The sequence below is a fragment of the Taurulus bubalis genome (genome assembly GCF_910589615.1).
Source record: "Taurulus bubalis genome assembly, chromosome: 2".
Lineage (NCBI taxonomy): Eukaryota > Metazoa > Chordata > Actinopteri > Perciformes > Cottidae > Taurulus > Taurulus bubalis.
Genome location: NC_136590.1, coordinates 2392049 through 2405842, shown reverse-complemented (window position 1 = coordinate 2405842; position 13794 = coordinate 2392049). Strand labels below are relative to the sequence as shown.

At 45.3% G+C, this 13794-nt stretch overlaps 1 protein-coding gene across 1 annotated transcript; it reads left to right on the top strand.

Annotated features, from left to right (window-relative positions):
- Positions 1-2857: 2857 nt before the first annotated feature.
- ipmkb (inositol polyphosphate multikinase b) lies at positions 2858-13349 on the top strand (the record flags this gene model as incomplete). The annotated part of the gene is made up of 6 exons (XM_079238082.1): positions 2858-3086; positions 6467-6552; positions 7163-7259; positions 9582-9754; positions 12051-12132; positions 12539-13349. The coding sequence occupies 6 exons, from the start codon at positions 2858-2860 to the stop codon at positions 13336-13338; spliced, it is 1467 nt and encodes a 488-aa protein (XP_079094208.1). The 3' UTR covers positions 13339-13349.
- Between the last annotated feature and the right edge of the window lie 445 nt (positions 13350-13794).

Genomic DNA, 13794 nt, shown 5'->3' with positions numbered 1-13794 from the left:
TGATGAGGAACAGGGTTTTACTGCAGGTCAGGAGGGAGCGTCACGAAGAGTTATTGCAGGGATAATGAGACAAGAGTCAAGTGACAAAATACAGAGTAATACTGTGAGCATAATGTCATTATGAGCATTCATGTTCCATATGTAACACCTTCATGATGAGTGTGTATCCGTGTACGGTGAAGTCGTTTGGGTTGCGGTTAACTAACTCTAAAATCTATTTACACTAGCATCCAAAACTAAGCAGACCTATTGCAAAAACCACACCAAGCCTGGTAGGAAGAAATACATCAATCAATTATGATTTTGATTATTATAATGATAATTATTGCATTATTCCCCTTAACCTCACATCTTCACTTGCACGTGCAATCCTACATGCATGTATCAGTGTGACTGTTAGTAAATATTACACTCTAAGTTTAAAGGTGTTACTGGGCTACATACTTTCAAGAGTTCCCAATGTACTTTTCAGCTTCCATGTGGTCAATATTTGTGTAAAAAGTATGTGTACACACACAAGGACTTTGAGTCTTTTCTCCTGACTGTAGCGCTGGGCGGTTGTGATCGCAGCTTCCTGGTTTGTGGTCGACAAAAGACACAAAATTCTACAGAAATTCGCAAAAAAAAAACATCTTCATTTAGTTCATTTCCTTGCATATAGTAATTTACATTTACATACAATTACATGGCATTTTTTTATTTGCAAAAAGCTAAACATAACGCAGGAATTCATTACAAGATAATATGAAGAACATAGCACATTCTCTGTGTTCAAATGATATAATACAGACAGAACTGTCGTGCCTAATCAGAGTATAATTCCCCCTCTTGTGCATTATGTAAGGCGGCCGTCGGCCTCGAGCATAAACACCATCATTATGTTGTTATGAGCCAGAGGACCGACTGGACGGCGCTTCACTCCTCTGTAAACAGAGCTGCAACCTGTTTACTGATCCCAGTGTGTTTACGGGACTTTAGGCCAATAAGAGCGATATTGTGAACGTTATGACAGATAAGTGTAATTGTCGTATCAATTACAGACGTGGACCCGTCTGGACGTCTCGTGTGATGGAGGAGTTCTCAGGGGGCTTCATTTCCTCTCAGATGATGTTTCACAGCACGAATCGTGATATGTTCATGTTAAATGTCCCACGTTTAGGTCACACACACACACACACACACACACACACACACACACACACACACACACACACACACACACACACACACACACACATGTTATTGTATATAGGTCAGTAAGTAGCCCATACTCAAAATTAAATAATCTCCTGGAACTCCCAGGTTACACAATTTAGTTGATGATGATGATGATGATGATGATGATAGACTTTTCAGCATACACATTTTCCCATCTACTCCACTTTCTTGATTGCTACTCTAACAGCTGAAGTAACAGTACATATAAATGGTTAATGCACGCTATTGAAGATGTTTTATTATACCTTACCTTATTCAGATTACTAGTTTATACACAGATGTGTGAAATAAGGGGTCATGGGGTCAGTGTCTTGATGGTTTAGGCATGTGATGGTCGTCATTTGTGAATTGTCATATTGTTCCTCAATATTTATTATATTGAAAGTGTAGTCATATCTCACATCTCACATTTACATTAAACTTCATGGAAGTGAATATGGCCATTTGCTATAGCTTGATATCAATAATGTAGTATTTATTTAGCCTAGTCACGTGGTAGTGAGAGGGAACGACGCACAACAAATACATGAATAAATACAAACATCTCTTCCACGCATGGCATCCGCATAAAAAGGCTGCTGCCGCCGTTGCCGCGAAGGTATCATTTGTTTTGCGACAGTAACGTAAAGTGTCGCAAAACGTGTGGGAGGCTTTGGGCGCTGTTTGATACGTAGTGAGGTAGCCGCCTACACCGACCTGGATATCTACAGCCGGGGGAGCAGTCTATCGGTCCCTTTTAATATCATGGATTTGAGGACGACCATGCGCCGTGTTTGCGCTCATCTTCAGCGGATAGCGCTGCGCCCTGAGGGCGGTGTGACGTCCCTCTGGTCCGCCGAGTTGTGACGCGAGGAGGGGCTTGCTAAGCAGCCTAATGGACAGTATCGATGACTTAGCGATCAAAACCAGGACTTGAATATCCTCTTTATGCAATTGTATTGTCTACGTTCTCTTCCGTGTACCGCCTGAAACTGGATATCGCTCTCGGGTGTGTCGTAACATCACGCAAACTGTATTTACATCTCTGGAGCGAGGAAGTGGAAGCTGCGTCAAGTTAGCCGCACTCGATCAAGACAAAACCGGACGTTGGGCGACGTTGCCTTCAAAATAAAGGTGCCAAACGTATTTGTTTTTGACATTAAACAACGGTGTTTTGGATTAAACGCGTGGATTAAACGACAGCGTGTTTTTTTGAGTAGCAGTCAGAAGACCACCCGCCTCCATTATTAACCGCAGTACGTGCGTCGCCATTCGTTTTTTTTATTTTGAAAACCGCGACCGGAAGTTGTGCTCTATCTCTCCCGCTGGCTTGACACACTGATCGGGAAGTGGGATGTGGCCAGGTTGTATTTATGCTTCTGTTTTTAAGAGATGAAAATCATTGAATTGGCGCTGCTTCGGGAGCCCTGTTTCACCAGCGGTTGCAGCGGGCATTACGACAGCGTCGCCGGCCGTCAGCGCGCCGGTTGTCGGCGGTCGAAGGCGGCGAACACGAGCGGATCCGCGGCGCTGGTTTGGTCCGGACGGGACCGTTTCCATGAGGGCGCCTCCACCTCACGCCCTAACCATCCGCGCGCGGCGGGACTGTGTTTTGTGCTTACCTAATAACGTTTTAAAATAAATATACATTTAGTTGCAAATGTCAACAACTCAGCGTCAAGTGATGATGGAGCCCTCCCTCGCGCTCGGGAGGCTGGAGCTGACCCCGGGGTCAGGCGCCGTCACCCCGCGGCTCTCCGGCGGCGGCCGCCCCGCGAAGGAGCCGCGCGGGCAGCGGCCGCAGGGGCCGCAGGGCCCGGCGCACCTGAGCGGCTGCGTCCCGCTGTCGCACCAGGTGGCCGGCCACAAGTACGGAGTGGACACCGTGGGTGAGTTTCACTTCACCTGCAGTCAGAACTTTGTTGAAATGTGTTTTTTATTTTTATTTATTAGGATGTGTAACAGGGTTCTTACGCTCAGGGAGAACCTGGAGAAGTCATGATTTTTTTTTTTAAATGGTTATTTCCAGGCCTGGAAAAGTCCTCCAAAAAGTTTAGTAAAAGTCATGTAAATGTGTTATATTCATGTGTTCATGTCGTTCATTTACGCTGAGTTTGAAATAATGAATATGCTTTTAAAAGAAAGACGCTCAGAATATAAGCAGGCATACATACAGGCATCTATATACATGTTTATTCTCATGGACATTTGGTTTAAAGTCATGGAAAAGTCATTAAGTCCACTGGTCAAAACGATGACTTTAAACCAAATTTAAAAGTCTTATAAATGTGGTTTAAACTCATGAAATCCACTGGTCAAGATGTGTATGAACCCTGCTGTAAACTGAGGACATTATGAATGGTTTTAGGTTCAGAATGAAAAATAACCCACCAACAGTTTTCGCCAAAGGTGTCGCGGAAGTGAAAGATGATATTTGTGGCAGAATTCCTGGCCTCGACCAGGTGTGAGCGCTGGAGCAGGAGCAGTACCTGAGGAGATTTTGTGCTTGGTGGTTGACCGTCTCACCTGGACTGAAAGCGGAAGTTTAAATGCATGAACTCCAGGTTCAGAGCGTTTTTATTCAGTCAATCATTACAATAAGTAAATCATATTTACACTTATGTGTTGAAAACAACCTTTGTACACAGTCTGGCAGTGCTTTTTGCTTCAGCTCTGTACATTATCTGCATTATTCTTCTTCTTTTTGCCACAGTTGTATCCATAGATTGACAGGAAATGGACGCCCTTATCACAGCGCTGTGACGTTTAAGCGATAAATTCAAGTAATGATTGATTGCGTTATCAATAATGAAAACGATCGTTAGTTGCAGCCTTAAACGTATAATACGTACCATGTATTTGCCAGTCGCTGCCCCAAATATTCCAAATGATAAGCAGGGTTGTTACGGTCATGGAAAACCTGGAAAAATCATGGAGTTTTTAAAATGGTTATTACCAGGCCTGGAAAAATCCTTGAAAAAGAAAATTAAAATCTCAAAAGTTTAGTAAAAGTCATGTAAATGTGTTATGTTCATGTGTTCATGTCGTTCATTTACGCTGAATTTGAAATAATGAATATGCTTTTATTCTTTTAATCAAACTATTGTCTCATTCATTTGAGCCATTTAAGGTTCACTGTATGCTTTTCACTAAATGATTTCACTAAATGTTTGTCATGGACATTTGGTTTAAAGTCATGGAAACCCACTGGTCAAACGTGTATGAACCCTGGATAAGTGATGGGCACAATGACATCTAAAAGTTTAAAAGCATCACCTGGTTGCCGTCGCTGACACTCGATGCTTGCCGCTCATAGGCGCCTCACACGTTGAGTTAATGAAGTCCTGTGCACAAAGACGGCCCGAGGGCCCTTCAGCTTCCTCGGGCTCACTTTCGTTTTTGAGACTGCTCATCAAAGTATATATAATACTTCTATTTCTGAGAAGGAGGCCTTCTTCGAAGCAGTGGTGCAGTATATTGACCGTAATGCTTGGTGGTGAACAATCATTGACATAACGAGGCCCACGTAGGTCCAGACTAGCAGAGAGAGGGGGAGACGGCATTGAGGGCGAGCCAGCAGTTCCCTTCAGTCGCCACGACGGTTGGAGAACAAGCAGTGGAATCCTGTTCAGCTTGTACTGTCGCTGACTGAGAACGATCCCAATCTGCTTCCCCCAGGCCTCCAGTCTCCAGGAGTGTGTGTGTGTGTGTGTGAGAGAACGCAGCCGTGACGGGCTGAACGTGTAAGCGGGTGGTTTCACACGTTCACATGAATTCAGTCAGTTTCCCAATTTAAAAAGTGGTCGAATAAGCTAGAAAAAAAAGGCCTAGAGGTTCTGTGAGCTCTGCCGGGAAACATGAAACTCTACATGCAAAACTTTTTTTCCCTCCTCCCCATATTAGCTGTGTGTGTGCGGTTGGATCGTAATGAAGCTACAGGCTCTGATGCAAGACAGAGGCAAAGGTGAAAGTCCGGCTGTGACTCAGTGTCCTCACCTGTCAGCTGCTCCGTGTTGATTCTCCACATCGGAGGCGGGGCGCGTCTTTAGAATGAAGCCACAGCGAACGGTTCAATGGTCTGTGTTCAATGATTAAAAGAAGTCACAAAGGACGGTCGGTCACGTGTGTGTGTGTGTGTGTGTGTGTGTGTGTGTGTGTGTGTGCACATCTGTGTGTTCTTGGAAGCATCTGGAGACCGGAGCAGACTAATCCTTCAGTCCGGCTGCAATCAGCTGTGGTCGGCCTGCGGTGATGTAACCGGACACGCCTCTCTTTCTCGCCGACAAAGAGAGACGCATGTTCGGGTGACTTCAGGAGAATGTGCCCAAAGTCATTGAATGCAAGAAGAATAAGTGAACTAATGAATTCAGTCATTGTCATTTAATGGGCGGCTAATAGCTTGATTGCAGGCCCACAATAGGCACAGCTTTGTGTTTCCATGACTTCATACTGAAGGGTGTGGAAGGCAATTATATTTTTGTTGCATTCTTTATTATTGCCTCACGCGTGAGTACATATTATCATTTCAGCTCACCAAATCATGACGTCATCGCCCCGGTAACTCGGTGCAGTGTTTGTTTAGTTTCTTTCTTTGCCGATAAACTTCCTCCATTAATGTTTCCGTCGGTTAAGACGTCCCTGCAGGCGTAACCGGTAACTCCACGCATCACATTTCTTTTAGCTGACGCTTTTGTCCAAAGCGACTTACTATAAGTGAATTCAACCATGAGAACAAACTCAGAAAAACAATCAATAAAGTTAAACTTTTACGGCGCTACTTTCCTTATTCAAGGTGTAGTCAGAAATATGTTTTTATTTCACGGCGGAAGATGTGGAGACTTCCTGCTGTCGTTAATCACTCCTTAAAACCCATTTTATAGAATTACTTTGATGTGATGTTGGCCTTTTGATCTATTATGCAGTATTCATTGCCTTTATGGTCCTTTTTTGTTTACCGGTATTTCAAGTTATGACTGTTTGCTTCTCTGTAGAGCACTTTGTAAACTTTGTTTTTAAAGGTGCTATATAAATAAAGTTATTATATTGAGGAGCCGGGACAGCAAACAGTCGTGACTTTGAGTGTTTAGCTCGCAGTGACGGAGCTGCAAGCCGATTGGCAGAAGTCCAGGATGTAGACTTTTTTACGTTGACCCACAACACGGCGAAGTGTTGTGGGTCAACGTAGAAAACAAACGGTCCTTCTTGTCGGCCGCTGCTTCCTGTTCCTCCACTGCTTGAGTTTTCACGGCCATCTTTGTATCCGTTTCAGGCATCTTGCAGCATCCGGACGGGACGGTCCTGAAGCAGCTTCAGCCTCCGCCCAGAGGTCCTCGAGAGATGCAGTTTTACAGCACGGTAACTAACGCGTTCACGACCCCGACAGTGTCTTGACCACTACCCATCATGCACCAGTGAAATAGAGGCTGCATTTAGAGCCGGACACACGTTTGGGACTCCCATGCAGACATTCAATACTAACTGGATGCACGGGGAAATGTAAATGCTCCATCAGGCGTTCCACGTGTGTGTGTGTGTGTGTGTGTGTGTGTGTGAGATATGTTTGCGCTGGAGCTTAGCAGCACTGTCAGCCTCAGCAACTCTCATAGAAACGGTGAGTCAGGGCATCATGACGGCCTCTCTGAACTAATCCGGCCGTGCACGAGGCTGCAGGTCTACTAACTGTCACGTTCACACGCTCATCCTGTTCATTCAGGGCTTTCACTTGCCATCCGAATTTTAAAAAAAAATGCTGGGCTGTTGGACGTTACAGGGACAAATTAGATAAAAAATTCCTCTGTTCAGATTCCATAAAAAGATGTATGTTCGTATGTTATGCGTGTGGCGTTGTGTTCTTTATACTAACATTCTTTCTGGAAGTTAAGTTTCATTAACGTCTAAACTAAATATATAGTATCCACATGTAGGTACTGTGTAGTGTGATAATGTGTGTGTGTGTGTGTGCTAGGTCTATGCAGAGGACTGCTGTGATCCATGCCTTCTGCAGCTCCAGAACCATCTGCCCAAGTACTACGGCACCTGGTCGTCTCCGGACAGCCCCAATGGTAAGGTGTGTGTGTGTGTGTGTGTGTGTGTGTGTGTGTGTGTGTGTGTGTGTGTGTGTGTGTGTGTGTGAGAGAGAACCGGTTGGTCCTATCGTATACAGCTCAGACCGATAGTGGCTAAAAAAAATGTTTGGGCTGAAACAAACAATCTTGTCTTTTTGTTCTGTGGGGACCAGATTGAATGGAAACACCAAAACGACCTCCAGCCCGTTTCACCAACGTTTCACGTAGCTTAGTAGAGCGTTTCACGTAGCTTAGTAGAGCGTTTCACGTAGCTTAGTAGAACGTTTCACGTAGCTTAGTAGAGCGTTTCACGTAGCTTAGTAGAACGTTTCACGTAGCTTAGTAGAACGTTTCACGTAGCTTAGTAGAACGTTTCACGTAGCTTAGTAGAACGTTTCACGTAGCTTAGTAGAACGTTTCACGTAGCTGCTTAGAGCGTTTCACGTAGCTTAGTAGAACGTTTCACGTAGCTTAGTAGAACGTTTCACGTAGCTTAGTAGAACGTTTCACGTAGCTTAGTAGAACGTTTCACGTAGCTTAGTAGAACGTTTCACGTAGCTGCTTAGACCGTTTCACGTAGCTTAGTAGAACGTTTCACGTAGCTTAGTAGAACGTTTCACGTAGCTTAGTAGAACGTTTCACGTAGCTTAGTAGAACGTTTCACGTAGCTTAGTAGAACGTTTCACGTAGCTGCTTAGAACGTTTCACGTAGCTGCTTAGTAGAACGTTTCACGTAGCTGCTTAGTAGAACGTTTCACGTAGCTTAGTAGAACGTTTCACGTAGCTTAGTAGAACGTTTCACGTAGCTTAGTAGAACGTTTCACGTAGCTTAGTAGAACGTTTCACGTAGCTTAGTAGAACGTTTCACGTAGCTTAGTAGAACGTTTCACGTAGCTTAGAACGTTTCACGTAGCTTAGAACGTTTCACGAACGTTTGACGTAGCTTAGTAGAATGTTTCACGTAGCTTAGTAGAACGTTTCACATAGCTTAGTAGAACGTTTCACATAGCTTAGTAGAACGTTTCACGTAGCTTAGTAGAACGTTTCACGTAGCTTAGTAGAACGTTTCACGTAGCTTAGTAGAACGTTTCACGTAGCTTAGTAGAACGTTTCACGTAGCTTAGTAGAACGTTTCACGTAGCTTAGTAGAACGTTTCACGAACGTTTGACGTAGCTTAGTAGAATGTTTCACGTAGCTTAGTAGAACGTTTCACATAGCTTAGTAGAACGTTTCACATAGCTTAGTAGAACGTTTCACGTAGCTTAGTAGAACGTTTCACGTAGCTTAGTAGAACGTTTCACGTAGCTTAGTAGAACGTTTCACGTAGCTTAGTAGAACGTTTCACGTAGCTGCTTAGAACGTTTCACGTAGCTGCTTAGAACGTTTCACGTAGCTTAGTAGAACGTTTCACGTAGCTTAGTAGAACGTTTCACGTAGCTTAGTAGAACGTTTCACGTAGCTTAGTAGAACGTTTCACGTAGCTTAGTAGAACGTTTCACGAACGTTTGACGTAGCTTAGTAGAATGTTTCACGTAGCTTAGTAGAACGTTTCACATAGCTTAGTAGAACGTTTCACGAATGTTTGACGTAGCTTAGTAGAATGTTTCACGTAGCTTAGTAGAACGTTTCACGAACGTTTCACATAGCTTAGAACGTTTCACGTAGCTTAGAACGTTTCACGTAGCTTAGAACGTTTCACGTAGCTTAGTAGAACGTTTCACGTAGCTTAGAACGTTTCACGTAGCTTAGAACGTTTCACGTAGCTTAGGAGAACGTTTCACAAACGCTTCACGTAGCTTAGAAGTTTGTAGAACGGAAAGTGAAAAATAACTTAAAGCAATATTTATTTGCAGTTCTTACGGTCATGGAGAACCTGGAAAAGTCCTTGAAGTTTAAAATAGTTATTTCCAGGCCTGGAAAAGTTCTTTAAAAAAATAAATTCCAAAAAGTTTAGTAAAAGTCATGTAAATGTGTTATATTCATGTGTTCATGACGTTCATTTACGCTGAGTTTTACATAATGAATATGCTTTTAAAAGAAAGACTCAAAATATAAGCAGGCATACATACAGGCATCTATATAAATGTTTATTCTTTTAATCAAACTATTGTCTCATTCATTTGTGTCATTTAAGGTTTACTGTATGCTTTGTATTCTCATTGTTAGTTTAAATACTACATTTACTCACTTTTTACTGTTTACACCCAGATTTCACTAAATGTTTGCTCATGGACATTTGGTTAAAAGTCATGGAAACCACTGCTCAACATGTGTTTGAACCCTGTATTTTGTATACTTAAGTCCAGCCGTGTTTTCAGACCTGTACCTGAAGCTGGAGGACGTGACCCGGCACTTCGTGAAGCCGTGCATCATGGACGTGAAGCTCGGCCGGCGGAGCTACGACCCGTTCGCCTCGCAGGAGAAGCGGGAACAGCAGATCAGGAAATACCCGCTGATGGAGGAGATCGGCTTCCTGGTCCTCGGCATGAGGGTGAGTTGGTCCTTTTCTTTTAGTTTGTGACCAGAGCAACAACCAGGAACCAGTTATTGCTTTTGTATGAAGTTAATCAATTGCTTGTCTTTAACATACATCTTTTAAGGTAAGCAACAAACTGAACATGACAAAAGAAGGAGTGGCTTGTCCCTCACAGGGACCCTTACTACTGAACATGACAAAAGAAGGAGGGGCTTGTCCCTCACAGGGACCCTTACTACTGAACATGACAAAAGAAGGAGGGGCTTGTCCCTCACAGGGACCCTTACTACTGAACATGACAAAAGAAGGAGTGATTTGTCCCTCACAGGGACCCTTACTACTGAACATGACAAAAGAAGGAGTGGCTTGTCCCTCACAGGGACCCTTACTACTGAACATGACAAAAGAAGGAGTGATTTGTCCCTCACAGGGACCCTTACTACTGAACATGACAAAAGAAGGAGGGGCTTGTCCCTCACAGGGACCCTTACTACTGAACATGACAAAAGAAGGAGTGATTTGTCCCTCACAGGGACCCTTACTACTGAACAGACTGTTTATGTTGTTTTCTGATAAAAGACAAATGTTTCTTCTTCAGCATGATATTAAGCTGTTTTACATTATAATAAAATAGTTAATAACATCTGAAAATAAATACAATATTTAATTAAATGACCAGTCATATAGAAGCATTAAAAAAATAAAATACATCTTTTTTTTTTTTTTAACTTGTTGTTGCTCCAGAGTGCCTGCTATATTGTCCTGATAACATTACTTTAAAATAAAAGCGTGCAATACACTAGTTTTTACTTCATTATTGAATTTGCTGCATAATGTGATTAATCGCAGAAAAATCATGCGATTAATCAGTTAATTTTTTAAACTTTGCCCAGCTCTAATATATATATACACACACTAATAAGATGCCCTCACATTTCTTACGTGAGGATCAACATGAGGTGCGCCGGAGTCCGGTCAATGTTTAACCCGTGTGATATGTGAAATATGTTGGCATGTTGACTGAGCGATACAGCCCAACACACACACACACACACACACACACACACACACACACACACACACACACACACACACACACACACACACACACACACACACACACACACACACACACACACACACACACACACACACACACGTATAGACACATATATACACACCCACCGGGCTGCAGCAGTCAACGCGCATCCTGAAGAGTCAGATAGTGGAACTGCTATCGCTTCATCCGTTTCCATCGCCGCTCACCGCGGTATCGTCACTGCGGTATCGTCACCGTGGCGACGTCTCCGTGGTATCTTCATCGCTGTCTCGTCATCAGTCGTCCTGCCGCAGCAGGAAGCACACAATACCTTTCTGTCTATATTTAGCATTTCTACCACGCTGCTGTGGGACCGCGGGCATTCCTGGAAATCCGACTCATACTTTGGTTTCCATAGATACTTCTCATGCTGAGTACAAACACACGTCTTTCATTTAATACAATACAACAAGTACAACTAGTTTGACTTGTTCTGGTCATTAGAATAGATTTTGACAGCGCAGTCTCCCAATGCACTGGTCGAACCTTTTCACCTCTTCAAACTTCTTATTGCACTCGGTCAATCATTCAGTGAACTCGTCCTGCATCTGCTTTCTGTTGCAAAGTCCAAGACGTGCTATGTATGTATGTATGTATGTATATATATTTTCACTCGTTATCATGAACGGTGTTCTTCTACTTTGTTCAGCTTTCACACATTTAACATGTCGGTATGTTGACTAAAACACCCGTCTAGTCTGAAGATGACCAGTTGGGGGAACAGAGATAAATGGGGGAAGTGGGGAACATTCCCACAATCAGCTGTGTTTGTTTAGACGGAGAGGAGGATAATTAGCTGTAAAGACCTTCCTGTTGGAGGAGTGAGTGATAGTGTGGGAGGAGGAGAGTCTGAGAAAGATTGAAAAGATAAAGAAAAGGGAGGTGATTAAGTGTTGAGAGAATGTTTCCTCCTCACTTAAACGCACGCACTGCAAACTTGGGTGTGGCTTTTATATTACCCAGCATGCTGTTGTCCGACTAAAAGGATCTTGTTCATTCTCATCTGAAGCATTTTATTTTGGTTTATCAATCTTGGATGGAGTATTGGAGGATATACAGGCTTCCTGTACTGGTGAGGTACCCCCTCAACCACAGGCAGGGTCATGGAATCCATTGGCCGGTGTGAGTGCAGCCTCTGGCCACTAGAGGGAGTCGGTGCTCGATCAGTCAGAGAGCGAGGGACATCATGTCTGTGTCCTCCTTCTGTTTCAGGTGTACAAGATGTGCAGCGACACGTTCGACTCGTACGACCAGCACTACGGGAGGGGGCTGGTTCAGGACTCCATTAAAGACGGTAGGGGGCGGGGCTTAGTGCGTTTTGAGTTCTGAGACTTAACAAGAGCTTTAAGTGGAGGAGGAACTCCTCACAGTACTTCAAGTATGTAACTCTCTCCTCTCCCCTTTTCTTTCTACCTCCCCTCTCTCCTATCTCTCCTCTCTCTCCTCTCCTCTTCCCTTTCCTTTCTACCTCCTTTCTCCTCTCTCCTCTCTTCCCCTCTTCCCCTCTTCCCTAAACCTTTCCTTCTACCTCCTCTCTCTCCTCTCTCTCCTCTCTCTCTCACCCCTCCTCTCCTCTCTCTCCTCCACCCTCTCCTCTTCCTTACACCTTTCCTTCTACCTCCACTCTCCTCTCTCTCCCTCTCTCTATCTCTCTCTCTCTCTCTCTCTCCTCCCCCTCCTCTCTCTCTCCTCCCATCCAGGCCTGGCTAATTTCTTCCATAATGGCGTGAGCCTGAGGAAGGACGCCGTGTCCGCCAGCATCCACAGAGTCCAGTGCATCCTGCGCTGGTTTGAGTCTCAGCAGCAGCTGGTCTTCTACGCCAGCTCCCTCCTCTTCGTCTACGAGGGGCTCCCCTCCTCTTCCTCCTCCTCCTCCTCCTCCTCCTCCCTGTCGTCCCTCCTCAGCACCCCGTCGGTCAGCCCCACCGCGGGGAAAACCGCCGCGCTGTCGTCGCCGGGCGACAGCGGTGTGGGCGGCGAGGGGAACGCGAGGCCGGAAGAGGAAGAGTACAACAACAACAACAACATCCAGGCGCCGGCGCCCTGGGACTGCAGCCTGGCCAGCATCTACACCAACCACAGGAAAGGCGGCCACCGCCGCTGCGCCAGGGGCCGTCTCCGGGGCAACGACGGCGGGGGGACGGCGGTGGCGAGCCCGGCTCCCGGAGGCGACGCCCCGGCGCCGTGCGACGAGGACAACTCGGCCTGGAAACGAACTGGCGAGTCGCGACGGACGCCGCCGAACGGAAACAAATCTCAACTGGAAGGCGAGGACGGAGGGAGGAGGGAGGAGGAAGACGAGGAGGAGGAAGACGAGGAGGAGGAGCTAAAAGGTCGGGGCGGCGACGCAACAGAGGGGAGCGCAGGAGACTCGGAGGTGGAGGTCAGGATGATCGACTTCGCCCACGTTTTCCCGAACGAGAGCCACGATCGCGGCTACATCTACGGCCTCAGACACCTGCTGACGGTGCTGGAGCAGATCCTCTGTGACGCCGCCTAGAGCGCGACCTCCCCGCGACCTCCCCGCGACCTCCACCCGACCTCCCGCTCTTGAACCACCGGCTCCCTTCTGCCAACCCTCCTCTCTCCTCAAAAGACAAACCCCTTCAGAGGAGAGCGGGAAGAATCAAAAGAGTAAATATTAAAAACGGAGTCATCATCATCTCACCTGTTTGTGACGATCCGTCGGTCATCTGCGTGTGCGCGTGTGTGTGTGTGTGTGTGTGTGTGTGTGTGTGTGTGTGCGTGTGTGTGCGTGTGCGTGTGTGTGTGTGCGTGTGTGCGAGTTGTTGACTGTTCCAGCAGCACTACATGCACTAATCGACCCATGAAGACATGGCGACCCGGTACTTAAACACAACATCAAACGTGACTTCCCCTTTAGTGCACATTGAAAAAATGCATTCATAGAAAATAGGCGTTTAAAAAAAAATAAAAAATTGTCATCATAGCCACT